Source organism: Artemia sp. Qi Xiang Cuo, chromosome 20 (assembly GCF_049724085.1).
Source record: "Artemia sp. Qi Xiang Cuo chromosome 20, ASM4972408v1, whole genome shotgun sequence".
Lineage (NCBI taxonomy): Eukaryota > Metazoa > Arthropoda > Branchiopoda > Anostraca > Artemiidae > Artemia > Artemia sp. Qi Xiang Cuo.
In genome coordinates this window covers 1,810,934-1,827,120 of record NC_142813.1, presented here as the reverse complement: position 1 = coordinate 1,827,120, position 16,187 = coordinate 1,810,934, and the positions used below count along the sequence as shown (strand labels likewise).

Below are 16,187 nucleotides of genomic sequence, written 5' to 3'. Positions count from 1 at the left end.
TCACTGTCCAGCACAGTTTATATAATTATCCAGTAAGCTTATCGCAGATCATTTCTGGTCTTCGTTCTCGGTGCGAACAAAAAGCTCCTCCCACTTCTTTCTTCACTATTGGATCAGTGTGTTTGCGTCTATCAACGAGAAATGGTTACAAAGTGCATTATTCGTAATAGCGGGTTTCCACTTGTTTCCGATTGTTTCGCGTCTGACTTGTCTACCCGTGAAAAGATCTGATGCCGCTTATGTTTCTATCTGCAAAAACGTTCTCCGGAGCACTCGCACCCCGGTCCGGGTTTTTATAATGGGCGAGATAGGGAATGATCATTCTCGACAATTATATAAACTGTGCTGTCCAGCGTAAACAGTATATCTCTTTTACCACATCAGATTCCTTATTTCATCCTTTTTCCATGTCGTATTTAAGCCTGTCACAATGCAACCCCTCCCCCTTGAGGGCCCTAGAAATAACCCTATGATATGATAAAACTAAAAGGAAACATCAAAACAATGAAATTCCAAAATAACAAAGACCATACTGTCTTTCCATCCTAAAAACTTTGTTGAAGTAATGATTCTGAGACTGTTTTAATTTTAGTTTTAAAGATCCCATTTTAGTGTAAGTCCGATTTCTTTTTACAATCGACTCTCGCTAACTTGAAATTCACGGGGGATTTTTCTTCTAGTTATGTATAGTTCGACTTAAGCATAGTTCCAGTTATAGAGGTCATTGTACGTTAAACCTGACTATAAAAGTAGCGAGTTACAGAGGTAAGCCAAATGAAAATTCGAGTTACAGAGGTACAAAATCGCTACATTTACTCCCTATAGCCATTACAAAGTTAAGAATAACTTTATTAGTGTATTATAGACTTGATATATCAAGACTTTACTTTCAAATCTCATGGTCTAGGAGGACTTGTCTTTTGACGCCAAAGGCCTCGACCGAGTCCGTTGGTTTTTGAATTAAAATCAAGTTGCTATCAAGCCATTGGTCAATTGGAGACAAAGCCGTGACAGGTAGTCTGAGTGAGGCAAAGCTGGCAAAAGTCTTTTCCAGGATTGTATAAAAAAACTAACGTCATTTCACTTGTTGTTAGAATTCGTCTATCATCCATCATCCATCCATCCTAGGGTAGAACTAAGGTAGATAGCCATAGATCTAAGGGATAATCAAGATTTTTGGTTTGACTCATGACGGAAAATGTCGACTGGACTTGTATACAAAGGGGGGGGGGCTGAATTTGCTTGGACTCAAAGGTGAACAAGTGACCTAAGCCCAATAGGCTTGCCCGCTTAGAGCCTCAGGCGGACTACCGTGTTTTAGAGTTTACGCATGACAGACAAGTAATAATTTCTACAGTGCTAATGCCCAACAAACTGGATAAACTGTTCTCGAAGGGAAATCAGGAGGGCAGTGTATGATTAATCACGCATTGAACCCCTCCTGTTCAAATACTGCTGACTTACATTGCATTGCTGATTTTAACTTTGGGAACAGCTTATCATAGCTTTTTGGCAGGGCTGTATTCAAGATTTTTGCTCGGGATAGGGGGGGGCAAAAAACACACAAAAAAACGCCAAAAATGTGTTTGTATGCATGTTTATTGTGTTTTTACGAGTCGGAAAAATATTTTTGTTTTTTGGGGGGTGGGGCTTAACCTCTCCCCTGAATACGGTTTTGCCTCTCGGACAATTGCCTTAGAACTGTGAAAAGCTACGAGCCTGAGATACTCTTGCCTCCCACCACGCACTGCACTTCCAGCCGAAGGTATTGAATCAGGAGATCGGTACCTGCGCAACGCAGACCTTTGGTCAGCATACGAAAAGTTTGCTTTTTTCTGAGAAACTTTGCCTAATTTTTGAAAGGGAAGGTGGACATCCCCAAAAGTCAAGGAATACTATTGAAAATTGCATTATCAGATTCACCGTATCAGAGAGCACTATTGCAGAGTTTTCACAATGAGCCCTCTTCCTTTCATTTGCGATAATTATTTCGTTAGCCCCACCCCCCTCTGGTACGATTTTTTCAAGAATATACGGGACAAGGGCTTGAAATACCCGCCTTGGTGCACTTTGAGTTTAATTTGGGTAACACGCACTCTATTTTTTTGGTGGGGGGGGGGGGGGTAGGGTTCTGTTTTTCCCAAATTATACAAATTTTCTTCTCCTAATAGTTTTTGATCAATGTTAAAACTCGATTTCCCTTGATAGACATCTTTCTAGAAGTTTCAACATCCTCTACTGACGTAGAAGGATGCATTGAAGCAGAAAAAAAAAGCTTAAATGAAGCTTGATTGATTCGTGTTTGATAGACTGGCCAGTTAGCCATTCCCTCTCCCCTCATAAAGCAAACAATAGACAGAAAAGGGGAAAATAATGGTGTGTTTCTGTATCCCTGCTTTTGTCTAAGATTAACACCGAGAATTCCTTACTCTTGCGTCAATGGTCTCAGGATTGCTTATTGTCAATCCATTATTTGTCAGAATAAAGCTACTGACGTCATCGCGCTAAAAATGCCACTTTGCGGTAATAATTTAACAGAAGTTAGGTTACAAGACAACAATTTCAAACTAAAGGGGGAAAAGAACTGTTTTTTTTTTATAATCAGTCAATTGTTTGGACACGAAAAATTTTCTCCGAGCTACAAAAGAAATTCAGGATTTTGAAAGGTCTCAATGAAGTATGAAAGCTTGGTTTCCAAACTATGTCTTCAAGCACGAAAAAAAAATATTTTGAAATTTTTTTAATCTAAAACTATTAAAATTAGAGAGTTTTAATTATCCATTTTCTCTTTTTAAGAATGTTAGAAATGAAAGCTACACTTTCTTAGGCTTTCTCATGCCATATGTTTTATATATATATATATATATATATATATATATATATATATATATATATATATATATATATATATATATATATATATATATATATATATATATATATATATATATATATATATATATATATATATATATATATATATATATATATATATATATATATATATATATATATATATATATTATATATATGTATATGGTAACGCTTAACCACTCCAATCAATCAGGTTTATTTTTCACTGCCCTTGGTACTTAAAGGCAAGCTACTACGGCATAGGTACAGATATCCTATGGAGGGGCTTCCTCTCCCTCTTCAGACTGCACCCATGTTCAGAGCAAAGAAGCGACATATGTTCCAACTCAATGGCTCGTATTCTTTACATGCTACTTTTTTGTAGTCACTTATCAGGCTTCATCTATGTTTCTATCTATCCAAACTGTCTTTTTGAAATTTGATCATTTATTTCTAAATAAGAAAGTAAGAAAAAGGGTGTATTTTTTAATTCACTATTTTCCAATGTTGCTGAGGGGGGTGGGGTTAAGCTGGATTCGTTGGACACAAAGCTATTCATTATTTTAAGAGAATTCTCCAGTTTCGAGGCATCACCTTGCACTATGAAATCTGAAACGTGTTGCTATTAGTGCACATTCACAAATATTATTATATGGCTAATAAAACCAGTATAGTTGAAAAATATGATCCCTTAAAATCCAAAGAGTACCTTAAAGATGACACCACTGAGAAGGGACAATTTAGTGTGTGTTTCTACCGTCTTAGGCTGCCACCTCCTGAAAAAAAAAATACCAGATTTTAATGAAATTCGGTTGATTTAGTGATTTTCTTCATTAAACTAGTGCTTTCTCTGCTGATTTAGTGACTTGTTTTACTTATGTAGCAAGAATGATTTTGCATATAATAGGCAATATATACAAAATTACTAGAGATAATGATAAATCACTAGGGAAGCGTCAAAAATTCGAAACAACCAAAAAAACAAACAAAAAAAACAGAAAGTTGAAAAACTAAGGTATGAATACACAATACGGGGAAATATGTTTTATTTTTGTCTCCATGGAACATTACATATATCCCTCCAAGGATCCCCAATAGCAGCTCATCTTTACCACTCTCAAAAAAATAACTGCTTCACAGTTCCCACAGACCTCCCCTAATAAACATTAAAAACCGATCTCTGAAATGAAATCATAGTCTGCCGCATGCCTTTGTTAATCTACAGGTGCTGTTCGTTTATATTAAATAATTCAAAAGCAATATTTAAATAACAAGATTCCGATTTGTATGCACAGTGCCAAAACCTTGAAATTGGTCATGTATTACAAAACCCATTAGTACAGCGTATAGTACAAACCTCTGTGCACTGAGCTGGAAGACTTAACGCAAATAATAATAATAAAAACCTTCTTCCGTGTACAAGAGAAGGTCAAAAGGCGACAAAAGGTCTTTATTGCCATGTTCTTGTGCATTCCCCTCTTGCTTCTCGGATATATTTAGGACTAAGTCATTTTCATTTCAACGGAGATATTACTATCTATTACTCAAATGAAATTCTTTTAGTTTCGTTGAAAACCCTTACCTTAGCTCCTCCAGTGCCTCCAAAGGCGAATAGGATGTAAGTAAGTATCCTCTATTCGTCCTTCCAGTGGGTCTCTGCGTAGGTGTCCTCCCTCTCTGGGATTAGACCGGTCCGAAGGGCTCTTCTATCGCGTTTGTATGTCCTAAGGAGCGTCTTTTTTTTGTCTTCCTCTGTGACGGACGCCTTCCGGTTGTCAGTGGCGTAACATTTTCGAACTTAACCTTTGGACCCCCCCCTTTATTATCTGAATTTGCGACATGAGTAATTTGCACCGTGATGAGTTGTGCTCTCCAGGTCTGGCGACATCGTGCCGCATCTTGGAACAATATTTTCTGTTGTCCCTATGTGAAACATTAATTTTCATATACTTTTTCCTTTTACTAAATACCTCTAAACCATATCAAACACCGGTATATGTAACTCTACTAACTTACCAGTAACTATAAACCAAAAAGAATCAAGGCAAAATTCAAAAATTTCGCTGTCTGATTTTGCCATTAATTCATGGTCAAGCTATATGTTTCGAATGGAATTTCATAGGGAAGAATAAATTGACATTGACTAGAGCGAATCTGATCTCTATTCCTTTTTTTATCTCTACGCCCCATTTTATTCAAACTATTCCATGCACTTGATTTATTACGATTGAAAGTTGAAACCAGTTAGGGAATGACTCGAGAAGAGAAATCCCATCCGTTTGAGTTGAGTAGGCTCAATTTGAATGACTTGTCAAAGTTTCCCCCAGGTACCTATTCCAGTCTGTTTTGCCTAAATTCATTCCTTTCAAAATCAAAAATTCAAGGGACGGAAAATCAGAATTGTTTGGAAAATCGGACGGAAGTTACGATTTAGGATATTGCGAATTTTCCAATTTAATTGACTATTAAAGTTTTTTAGAAAATTTTTTTAAGTAGATAATTTCAATTGTAATATATCTAAAGTTTTCGAATTTTTTGTTTTTTAGAATTGTTTTAATATTGGGTTAAACTTAGCAAAAGGAGGGGAGATCCCCTAGAAGTCATATGTTAATGACAAATCATACCATCAGGTTCAGCGTAGCAAAAAACCCTACTGTCAAGGTTTCAAGCTCCTATCTGCAAAAATTCAATAATTTCAATTATAATATATCAGTCATCTGATAGAAGTATTTTTCGGAATTAAAGAATTGTATAAACGTTAGAAAAAAGGTTTTTATGCTATTTTTGTCACGCAACAAATTTGGAAAATTTTCCAACAGATAACTTAAAAAAAAAATTTTTTTTGGGGGGGGGGGCGGAATAGAAAAAAAGGTTAAAAAGCGTTTTTTTAATTTCATCTTTGAGTTTACATCTCCAAGACTATTTTTGGCACCGCCACGTTTTCGACGTTTTCCCGCCAGATGACTTATAACTAAAGTTTTCGAATTTTTGGTTTTTTAGAATTGTTTTAATATCTAATCAAGTTCAAATTTTATCTTTTTGAATTTCTGTCAAGGTGTGGGTTACCCATAGTTGAATCATAATTTTTTGTAAGATTAATGTTTCGAATTTTTGAATCTTGTCTTGATTCTTTTTGGTTTATAGTTACTGGTATAGGTTAAGTTAGTAGAGTTACAGATACCGGTGTTTGATATGGTTTAGAGGTATTTAGTAAAAGGAAAAAGTATTTAAAAATTAAACATAATTATTTTATGATTAATTATTTTATGGTAAATGTAGGCCACAGTGACTTTTCAATGAAATAATTCAATATTTCATGAATAATGAATGAATTTCAATGAACCTGTAGTAATGAAATTAGCCAAAATTATCTTCGAGGCTACGATTTTTTTTATCCATAGACTTCGAGCTCCTCAAAAAGGTCAAAATATCAAAGAAGCCTGTTTCCAGAGATCCCAATGGAGATAGTAGCTGAAAATAAATCAAATATTTCAGTTTTCCAACTTCAGAACCAGAAAGGATTCCAATTGCTTCAGTATGGGGTTGCACAATTTCTGTTAAATGTCTTTGCGAAGTCCCATGCAAATTTAGGACTCGTTCGCGAATTAAAAGGACTCCAAAGCCTAACTTCTGACTTAGCCTGACTCCCAGTTTCTTCATTAATTTGTGACATCCATCCTTCTACGAAGATAAGTTATCCTTCGCCTGAATCAAGCAAGAATGAGATACTCTCGTATAATTGTTCTCGTTACTCTTTTCGAGTAAGAAACATCAGGGATCTTGTCTGATAGACAAAATCGTTCGTCATTCGGAGCTCTCTTTGTTGTAAATCCTGTCAAGAATATTTCTTCGCTTGAAACCAATTGTCATTAAACTAACAGAAAGCTAGACCGCCCGAGATGCTGCCTGCTCTCTGATATCTAGTGTATATCTTGGAGCACCACCTTTCCCGCTTTATCTGGCAAAGTGTTTCTACCTCACGTCTCTTTGTGTCGCGCTTGATGCACTTTATACCACCTTATAGCACACTGTCGCTACGCTTGGTACGCAACCCGGTGTACACGACTTCGAAAGTGCGCAGCCCCTTGCCGAAGGAATAATATTGATTCTGGATAGTGGAATGGCTCGTATTTCCATTTTTATAAATAGACCTTTCCAGAATTTTGATTAACTTTGTGACTGAAATTGTCGTGATTTTAATAAACGAATATTGATGTGCGTACAATTATATATCCATAGATGAAACGAGAGTACAGAGACTTTTTCGGCAACTCAGAAAATTGCTGTGCTACATGAATGAAACTTTCGCGATTAGAAGGAGTCTACGGCGGGAATGGATTTCCAAGTGTCCACATCCACCATTCCCCATATCCAACCTGTCTCAAAGACCTAACTCTGTCTCTCTTTCTCTCTCTCTTCATCTCGCTCTCTCTCTACCTCTCTTTTTCTTAAGTCTTAGTATTTTAAGGTCTCTTGCCCGTTTGAATTGAGGTCTTTTCCCGGCTTGGCTTGGTGTTTACTCGGACTGTAGAACTTGAAAAGGGGTCCAAGGTTTGAACCGAATTCTAAGCCAAAATTGAAACCGCAAAATTTTTAGGAAATATTTACCTCCTCCCTCCCTCCCTACATTTTCATGAATTGGCAGAACTATTGAGGAGGTTTTAAATTGTCTTAGCAATGCCTGCAATCTCACATAATTCTGGCAACACCCCCTTAGAAAAATCATCCAACATTCCTTTTTAGTTGCATTCAGTGTCCATAGATTAGTCTTTAAAACTATCGAGGAGGCATATTGTGATAGTTTTCTTAAGGTCAACAACAGTAACGTTCACTTAGGGCACGGGTTAGGGCACTTAGGTAGGTGTCAGGGGCATATTCATTTTGAGGAAAAGGGAGACAATAAACTTTTTAACTAAGAGACTTAGGCCTTGTGAGATTGACCCCCTTTGTTCTCAAATCTATTCCGAACCGAGGTATTTTTCACTTTAGTAAAGATAGGCTTAGCGCTGCCTATCAATATATTTAAAGTGATTTAATTTGTTGATTAGGGAGTATATTAGGGTGTAAATCAGAAATTCGATTACCCAATCATTTACGTAATTCCTCAATCGATTCAACGAGGGGAATAACCACAGATAGTGTACTTACCTTAAAACCGCAGAAAAAAAATGCAGAGAATATGCTCTGAAATGGAAGTGAGAAGCCACTCTGTTGTTATAGCTATAGATTAAGGATACGGCACTAGACACTGAAAGTGCAAACCAGCGGTACTGATCTCTGTTTTTTTGGCCCTTCAGCCAGGAATTGCAATGTATGGTTAGAGGGCCAACCATCCTGTGCTTTCGTACACCGTTCCTGCTTGCCTTCCACAGATTTCTCCAGGTACCCATTTAGACCTGGGTCAACTGTGGCTGAGCTTACAGTCACGCCACTGACCCCCGTCCCAAACAAAAAAACTGGCCACACCAGGAATCGAACTCCTGCCCCTTCGGACAAAAGATTCCAAACCGAGCACGCTATGAAGCATGCAAATGGAACAGGGAGGTGAATACTCAAAATGTTGGCAGCACGGTGCACGGCAGCACGGTATTTACGGTAAACAGTAAGTATTTTTACCCATTTGTGGAAGGCCCTTTTAGGTCATTTTTGACAAGGACATTTGTGTTTTGCAATGACCGCAATCAAAGTTCTGCATGTTGAATTCAGCTTTGTAGTTGAAATTCAATTTATGGCCAAAAGACAGTTTTATTACTGTTACCCAATCCTGAAATTTCTAAAAGAGTTTATAGCCAAGGTTCACCAGATGTAATGTTAAGTCGATGCCATTGGCTTGCCCTAAATACTTTATTCCCCATAAGTATGTACATTTGAATTGTAAATCCTGCAAATACTCTCAAAAATCTTTTATAAGTTCTCTAAACTGCGAGGTCATCTAAAAAATCAGTTTTATGTATCTTTAATCAACGAGGAAAATGAGAACCAGTTGAAATTTGTTTTGGAAGCGTTTCATTGTCAATACGTTTGCTAAAATTTCAATTTAAGCCTACAGATGGATGCTCTAAACTTATAAGTCTTTCGTTTAATGAATAGTCCATTTTTTACATTTTGTTTTCACCGTGGACGTCATAGGCTATAGTGAGGAGGAGCATGTTTTATTAAAAATGTATGCCCGCAGGATTTGTTCTGTCCGTTTCGAAGTCTCGTGTAATTTTAAGTGTTTTTCGTAATTTCTCATATGTTAAAAAAGCAGATGAGAAAAAGTGTTTGGAAAAAATCACAAATATTTCTTATGGTTTTAGGACAAGTCTAGCAAAGGGGGAAAATTCAACAGAAAATATAGCTAAAAATAGTTTTTCGTCAGTACTACTATTACCAATACTAACAACTCACTGCATCACCAAGCCACCTAAGGTCAACACAGCTACGCATGACCATCCTTCATCACAACCTATTTAAAACGTCACTCTTTATCTCCTCATATGACATTTCACTCTTCTTTAAATCGATCCTTATAAATTCTTCTCGCACTTTTCGGGGACGACCTGATTTTCTTAGGCCCCAGATGAATGGCTAAAAAGCACAGTCTTTGTTAATCTGCCCTCCTTCATTCGTACCCCGTGGCCTAGCCATCTCAACCTTTCTTTCATTACAGCTCTTAAAATTGGGATCAAATAACATTTTTCGCACAACTTATTGTTCGATATACGGTCAGTCAAATGAGCACCTAAGAAAGGTGGTGTCCCTTAGGGGGACAGGGTGGGAGGGCCGTATCTCCCTAGATTTGTTAAAATATTTTCCTCTGGATATTTGCATTAAAATCCATTTTTTGTATTTTCATTGAAAAAATTGACCCCCTATATTTTGAAAAATACATTTTGTCCCTCCCCCAAGGGCACATCCAGTATTTTGTCCGGGGAGGGAGATATTAATGTTTTCAGTAGAACAGTAGAGGGGGTTCCAAAAAACTTTAAAAACGCATCAAAATTTCTTTATATGCATTTTGTTACGTTTTACGAGTCGGATATTTTTTTGTGGGGAGGGGGGTCAAACCTCGAAACCCCCTTGGATACATCCTTGCCCCCCCCTCTATATCTCCGTGAATTAGCACCTCTTCCCTAGACTCTCCTTTCACAATTCATCTGGAAAATTCTTAACAAACCGTCGGCCCCAAAAATTTCCCTATAAGATTCATGAGAAAATGGTTTATTGCAATTATCCAAAACCGGAATGAGTGCCGAAGACAAGTAGACGCAATATTATGTCAATGGCCTTCCGTTCCATCACCCCAAATATTTCTGGGACGCGCCAATCCTAGCAATTTATTCCGACAAAGCACAATTTCAACCGTTATATCCCATACGCGTCAGTTTCTTTCTAAGGTTTCTATGTAATACAGTGGTGACTTCCTAACAGAAATTATTCATCATAGAAAGCCTTGCTTTTTATTAAGTGGTTTTGTGATTTTGTTCGATCTTTTTATTGTTGTGGATAAAAATCCTTCAAGCTATAGTGCGGGCACTTCGGATTTATGTTGTTTTGTGACAAGCACACGTTTTTTTTTTTGTTTTTTTTTTGGTTTCATTGAAAATGTAGTTGTTATTTTTTTATTTTCGGGGGTTGGGGGATGGGCCTTACATTGATAAATGTTTTGAAGATTAGAAATATGTTCAGGTGAATTGTAATCGAGCACATTATAGGACATATATTTTTCAAATCAACATCTAACTTTTAATAAGATCTTAAATATTTCTAAGGAAAACGATAGGAGAAATTTGGTTTTATTGATTGAACTTCCTATAAACATGTGGAAATTGCATAGATTGTATCCTTTTAGTTGTGTACCGGCTAAGAAGGTACTGAACTCGTTTCAATTGTTATATCCCCCCTCAGCCAAAATCCCAGGTGTTGGTCACTTAGGACTAAACAGTCAATGTGCCAGATTACCTCTTTTTTAATTCAACATCAATATAAAAGGTAAATAAGAAACACTTTTATCATTAATATGGAAAGAACTAGCCTTTTGGGGAGGGGGGCTTATACCCCTTTTCCTTTCCTCTTGGCTGATCGACATATATATATATATATATATATATATATATATATATATATATATATATATATATATATATATATATATATATATATATATATATAATGGATCTACTGATGACTGGATGTAAAATTTAACTAGGCTACAGAACGTAGTCTATTGAAGCATTTTATTAATACGTCAATATTTGAAATTGGAAAAAAGCAATTACTGTCAGTTATTTCTTTTAATTCTAAGCCTCAGTGGAGTAAATCGGGCTGGGATGAGAAGGGGCAATATGTATTTTGTGAACTGGTACTGTTTTGTGAATTGTGAATGTGAATTGGTATTTTATGAATTGGTACTGTATTTTGTGAATTGGTACTACTGATCAGCTTGGTCGATTACATATTTAGAACTAAGCATCAAATTTAAAGACGGCAATTGATTTTATTTACAATAATCATTAGTAAATTTAAAATGTTATATCTTTTAAACTAAAAATAAACAGAATTGAATAAACAGAATTGAATTGAAATTGAAAAAAGTAAACTTTTCAAGATAAAAATTAATAGGTGAAATATGTCTGACAAAATAATCTTTCACAAAAATAGCCTATGTAACAGTCTATCAAAAAGAATAAAAAAGAATAAAAATTTTTATTAATATAAAAATGATTCTAATATTTAACGAGATTTCAAACAGTGTAACCACTGTATAAAGATAATTAGTGATGATGCTAATATTTAACAAGATTTCAAACGGTTCGTGGTAACCACTATATCTAATATTTATATACTATGATGGTAACGAACTGTAAGTAAGGAACGAACCGGCTCAATAGTACCCGAAACTCTAAAAAACGGAATTTTGATCCCAATAGATACATCAGAAGAATCAGATTTTTATGCAGATTCCAAATATATAAGTTTCATCAAATTTAGTATTACCCATCAAAGTTACACGCCTGAGAAAATTAGCCTTATTTTCGGAAAAAGGGGAAACACCCCCTAAAAGTCATAAAACTTTAATGAAAATCACACCCTCAAATGAAGCGTTTCAAAGAACCTCCTATAGAAGTTTCAAGCTTCAACCTGCAAAAATGTGGAATTTTGTGTTTTTTGCCAGAAGAAAGATCACGGATGCGTGTTTATTGTTTTTTTTTTCCAGGGGTGATCGTATCGATCCAGTGGTCCTAGAATATAATGAGACGCCTCATTTTATCGAAATTTGAAAGTTCTAGTGCCATTTTTAAGTGACCAAAAAATGGAGGGCAACTAGGCCCCCTCCCACGCTCATTTTTTCCTCAAAGTCACCCGATCAAAATTGTGAGATAGCCATTTTGTTCAGTACAGTCGAAAAATACAATAACTTGGTCTTTGAGGATGACGTAATTTCCCACAGTCCCCGGGGGAAGGTCTGTAAGTTATGAACTTTGGCCAATGTTTACATCACAGTTTATAGAATTAGCAGTATGATCATTCCCTATCTCAACCATTATAAAACCCGGACCGAGGTGCGAGTGCTCCAGAGAACGTTTTTGCAGATATAAACATAAGCGGCATCATATCTTTTCACGGGTAGACAAGTCAGATTTCTCTTGGACGCGAAACTTACAGTTATAATAAAATAATCGGAAATAAGTGGAAACCCGATATTACGAATAATGCACTTTGTAAACCTCTTGGACGCGAAACTTACAGTTATAATAGAAATAATCGGAAATAAGTGGAAACCCGCTATTACGAATAATGCACTTTGTAACCATTTCTCATTGATTGACGGAAACAGACTAACCCGCTAATGCAGAAATAAGTAGGAGGAGCTTTTTGATCGCACCGACAATGAAGACCAGAAATGATCTGCGATAAACTTACTGGATAATTCTATAAACTGTGGTTTAGATACAGTAATGGTTATTGGGAAGTATACAGAAGTTTTCAGGGGGAATTTTTCTAGTAGTTAAGGGGGGTTGAACGGGGGGTACATAGGAAAATCTCTCCATGGAGGTAGGTTTCATGGGGGAAGGGACATTGCTATGAAGGGGGCATCGGATTTTCCAGCATTATTTAAAAAATGATCAGAAATTAAGTAAAAAAAACAACGATTTTTCAACTTAAAGTAAGGAGCAAAATCAAAACTTAAAACGAACAGAAATTATTATGTATATGATTAGGTTCACCCCCTAATCATTATCTCACTCTTTACGCTAAAGTTTTTTTGTACTTTCATCAGAGCTATTTATTCTAATTAAACGGCCTTTGTGATTAAGGGGTCATTCTTAAAGAATTGGAACAAAATTTGAACTTTGGCGTAGAGAGTGAGGTAATGACTAGGGGGCAAACCCCCTAATATACGTAATAAAAACATACGAATATAGAAGTTCGTTGTGTAATTTATTTCGTAAGTTACGTCAGAACAAAATTTCAAGAAAGCCATTTAACCAAAAAAAAAAAAAATTAACATGCAAATTTCGTTTTAATTATTCATGTACGGTGAGCCAAAATCAAAGCTGCATTAATTCGAAAATGTTCAGAAATTACATAAAAAAACAAGTTTTTTTTTTAACTGAAAGTAAGGAGCGGCATTAAAACTTAAAACGAATAGAAATTATTCCGTATATGAAAGGGGCTGTCCCCTCCTCAATGCCTCGCTCTTTAAGCTAATGTTTGACTCTTTCTCACAACTTTATTTTTTAAAACAATAAAAAGATTTAGCATAAAGAGCGAGGCGTTGAGGAGGGGACAGCCCCTTTCATATACGGAATAGTTTCTGTTCATTTTAAGTTTTATTGTCGCTCCTTACTTTCAGTTAAAAAAATTTGTTTTTATTATTTAATTTACAAAGAGATCAATCTTATGATTGATTAATAGGCGATGCTAATTTTGCTTAGTATAATTGTCACCTTTAATTTTTGCTCCGCCGATCAACGTTATCGGCGCTTTTTTTGTCTGAAAAAGCTGTTGAACTAAGCAAATCAAACTGCCAGGGATGGACAACAGCCCAAATTAGTGCCTGGAGGTGTTTCAAATATCCACCCTCGCTCCTCCCCCTGTCAAGTAAGTTGACTTATTATGACCATGGGTAAATCTTATCTAACTTTAATTCTAATTTTCTAAGATAACTTAAAGCCGATGTGCTCAAATTTTGCCTTGCCTTCTTCTGTAAAGCGCTGGTTAGACCTAGAATTAGTTTCATTAAGATGTAACAGGTCAGTGACTACATCTATGAGTGAAATTCTTTGGCAAGATGAAATTGATTGACCTCTTGAAGGGCTAAGAAAAGCAGGATACACAATGAAAAACGCCTTCCTTCTAGCAATTAAAATCCCCCATGTGAAATTCCCCGCGGAAAATTTCTTCCCAATATAAAATTGTCGCCTTTGAAAATCCCCCTCAAGTTTCCTTGTATTTCCCAATAAGAAATACGATGTATGAACGTTGGGAAATTGCGTAGCGTACAACCCTTTCCCAAGGGACTATGAGGGTCATGTCACACCAAAGACATAGTTTTTGGATCTTTAAACTATGCTGAACAAAACGGCTATCTCAAAGTTTTGATCCGACGTCTATGAACGAAAAAAGGGCCTGGGAGGGGGGATAGTTGCCTCCCTACATATTTCTGGTAACTTAAAAAGGACACTAGACTTTTTGACTTCTGATCAAATAAGCCCTCTCCCGATATTCTGGATACGATGAACCCTGGGAAAAAAACAAACGCGCAACGGGCACCCGTGATCTTTCTTCTGGCGAAAAGTGCAATTTCCATATTTTAGTTGGAAACCTTTACATTAGGATTATCTAGCATGTTGAATCAGATAACATGATTTTCATTAAGATCGCTTGACTTTTCGGGGGTGTTACAAAAATTAAGCAAATTGTCTAATGTTCATAACTTTTGATGGGTAGCGTTAAACTTGATGAACTTTGTATATTTGGAATCAGCATATAAACTCAATTCTTTTGATGTATCTATTGTTATTAAAATTATATTTTTTACCGTTTCGGTTACTATTGAGCCGAGTTACTCCTAACTTACAGTTCCTACCACGAGCTGTTAGATAAATACTTTTCATACATCCTTTTTTCGAAAAGCGTATCATAACATAAAAAGCAAGGCTTCATTTGCTAATTTTTTTCGACCTATTTGAGAGGAAGCAGAAGATGTCCAAAGTCGGTGATACCTTTGTGGATGTTAATGCTATAGACTCTTGGAAAGAATCAAAAGAAGAAAATTCTGAAAAAAATCCTGAGACTATTCCACTCAATAGTAGTACAGTATATAATGACGTTGATGTTGTTGTTGAAACACCTATGGACTCAGAAAAAGCGACGACTGTGAAAAAAAATTTGAGAAATGTTTTTTCCCGTGCCACAGACCGTGCTAGGGTCTCCTATCATAGGATTAGTGAGCAAATACGTGTGAAACTGTAAGTGTTCTATTATTCATTTTAAGTCCGTTTGTTGTCAATTCGAGTTGCATCACCGTGCAAGGGAATACCCTCTCCTATCAGTAAAATTTTGGAAATGTTTGGGTAAGGCCGTATCCAGGATGTTTTTTTTTGGGGTGGGGGGTATACAAAAAACTCAAAAAACGTAAAAAAAATATCCATTTTGTTATATTTTTACGAGCCAGACAAACATTTTGGGAGGGGGGTTCAAATCCCCTAACCCCCTCCCCCTGGGTAGGGTCTTGTGAATGGGATGAGACTCCTTATCTGAAGTAAATACTATATTTATAAATGTCTTACCTCTTTGCATTAAGAAAATCCGTTTATTGAATTTTCAGATTCAATTTAAATACAATGTATCCCAGCCCACTTCCTCTAAATACCAAGACATAGTCCTAAATAAATCAAAAATTTTGAGGTTTTTGCCAGTTTGATTTTCGAAGGCTACTTACGTCTCATCAACATTTGGTTTATAGTGCTAAACGATACCACTTCAAAAAAATGGAACGAAATATTTTCTTTTTGAGGTTGGAGGGAACAAGTCTAGATAAAACTCCGGGAATATACACATTATGTGTATTCGGCCTTTGTCTGACTCGTAAAAACGTAACAAAAATGGATATAAACAAATTCTGTATGTGTTTTTTTTTGTGTACCCCCCCCCCCCCCTTCGAATTTTTTTTAGTAAATCCCCTCCGAAAAAAAATCCTGGGTACGGCCTTTTATTGAACAATAAATTGTTTTTTAGACCCCACTGCCTTTCAATTTACAAATGAAAATATAGAAACGGGTATTATATTTTAAATAAGACAGTGGAAAATAACAAAAAAAAACATTTTTTTTTTTTAATCACTA

General features: G+C 36.0%; 1 protein-coding gene across 8 annotated transcripts in view; it reads left to right on the top strand.

Annotated features, from left to right (window-relative positions):
- Eaat1 (Excitatory amino acid transporter 1) overlaps positions 1 to 16,187 on the top strand; it is a 225,597-nt gene that overhangs the window by 90,337 nt on the left and 119,073 nt on the right. For 2 of the 8 annotated variants that reach the window (XM_089106431.1, XM_089106430.1), the window contains exon 1: positions 15,034 to 15,311. The exons of the other annotated variants lie outside the window; for them this stretch is intronic. In XM_089106431.1, the coding sequence (XP_088962557.1) occupies positions 15,046 to 15,311 (266 nt within the window). In that variant the 5' untranslated portion in view covers positions 15,034 to 15,045. Of the gene's footprint in view, positions 1 to 15,033; positions 15,312 to 16,187 lie in introns of those variants that run through there. 8 annotated transcript variants of the gene reach the window in all.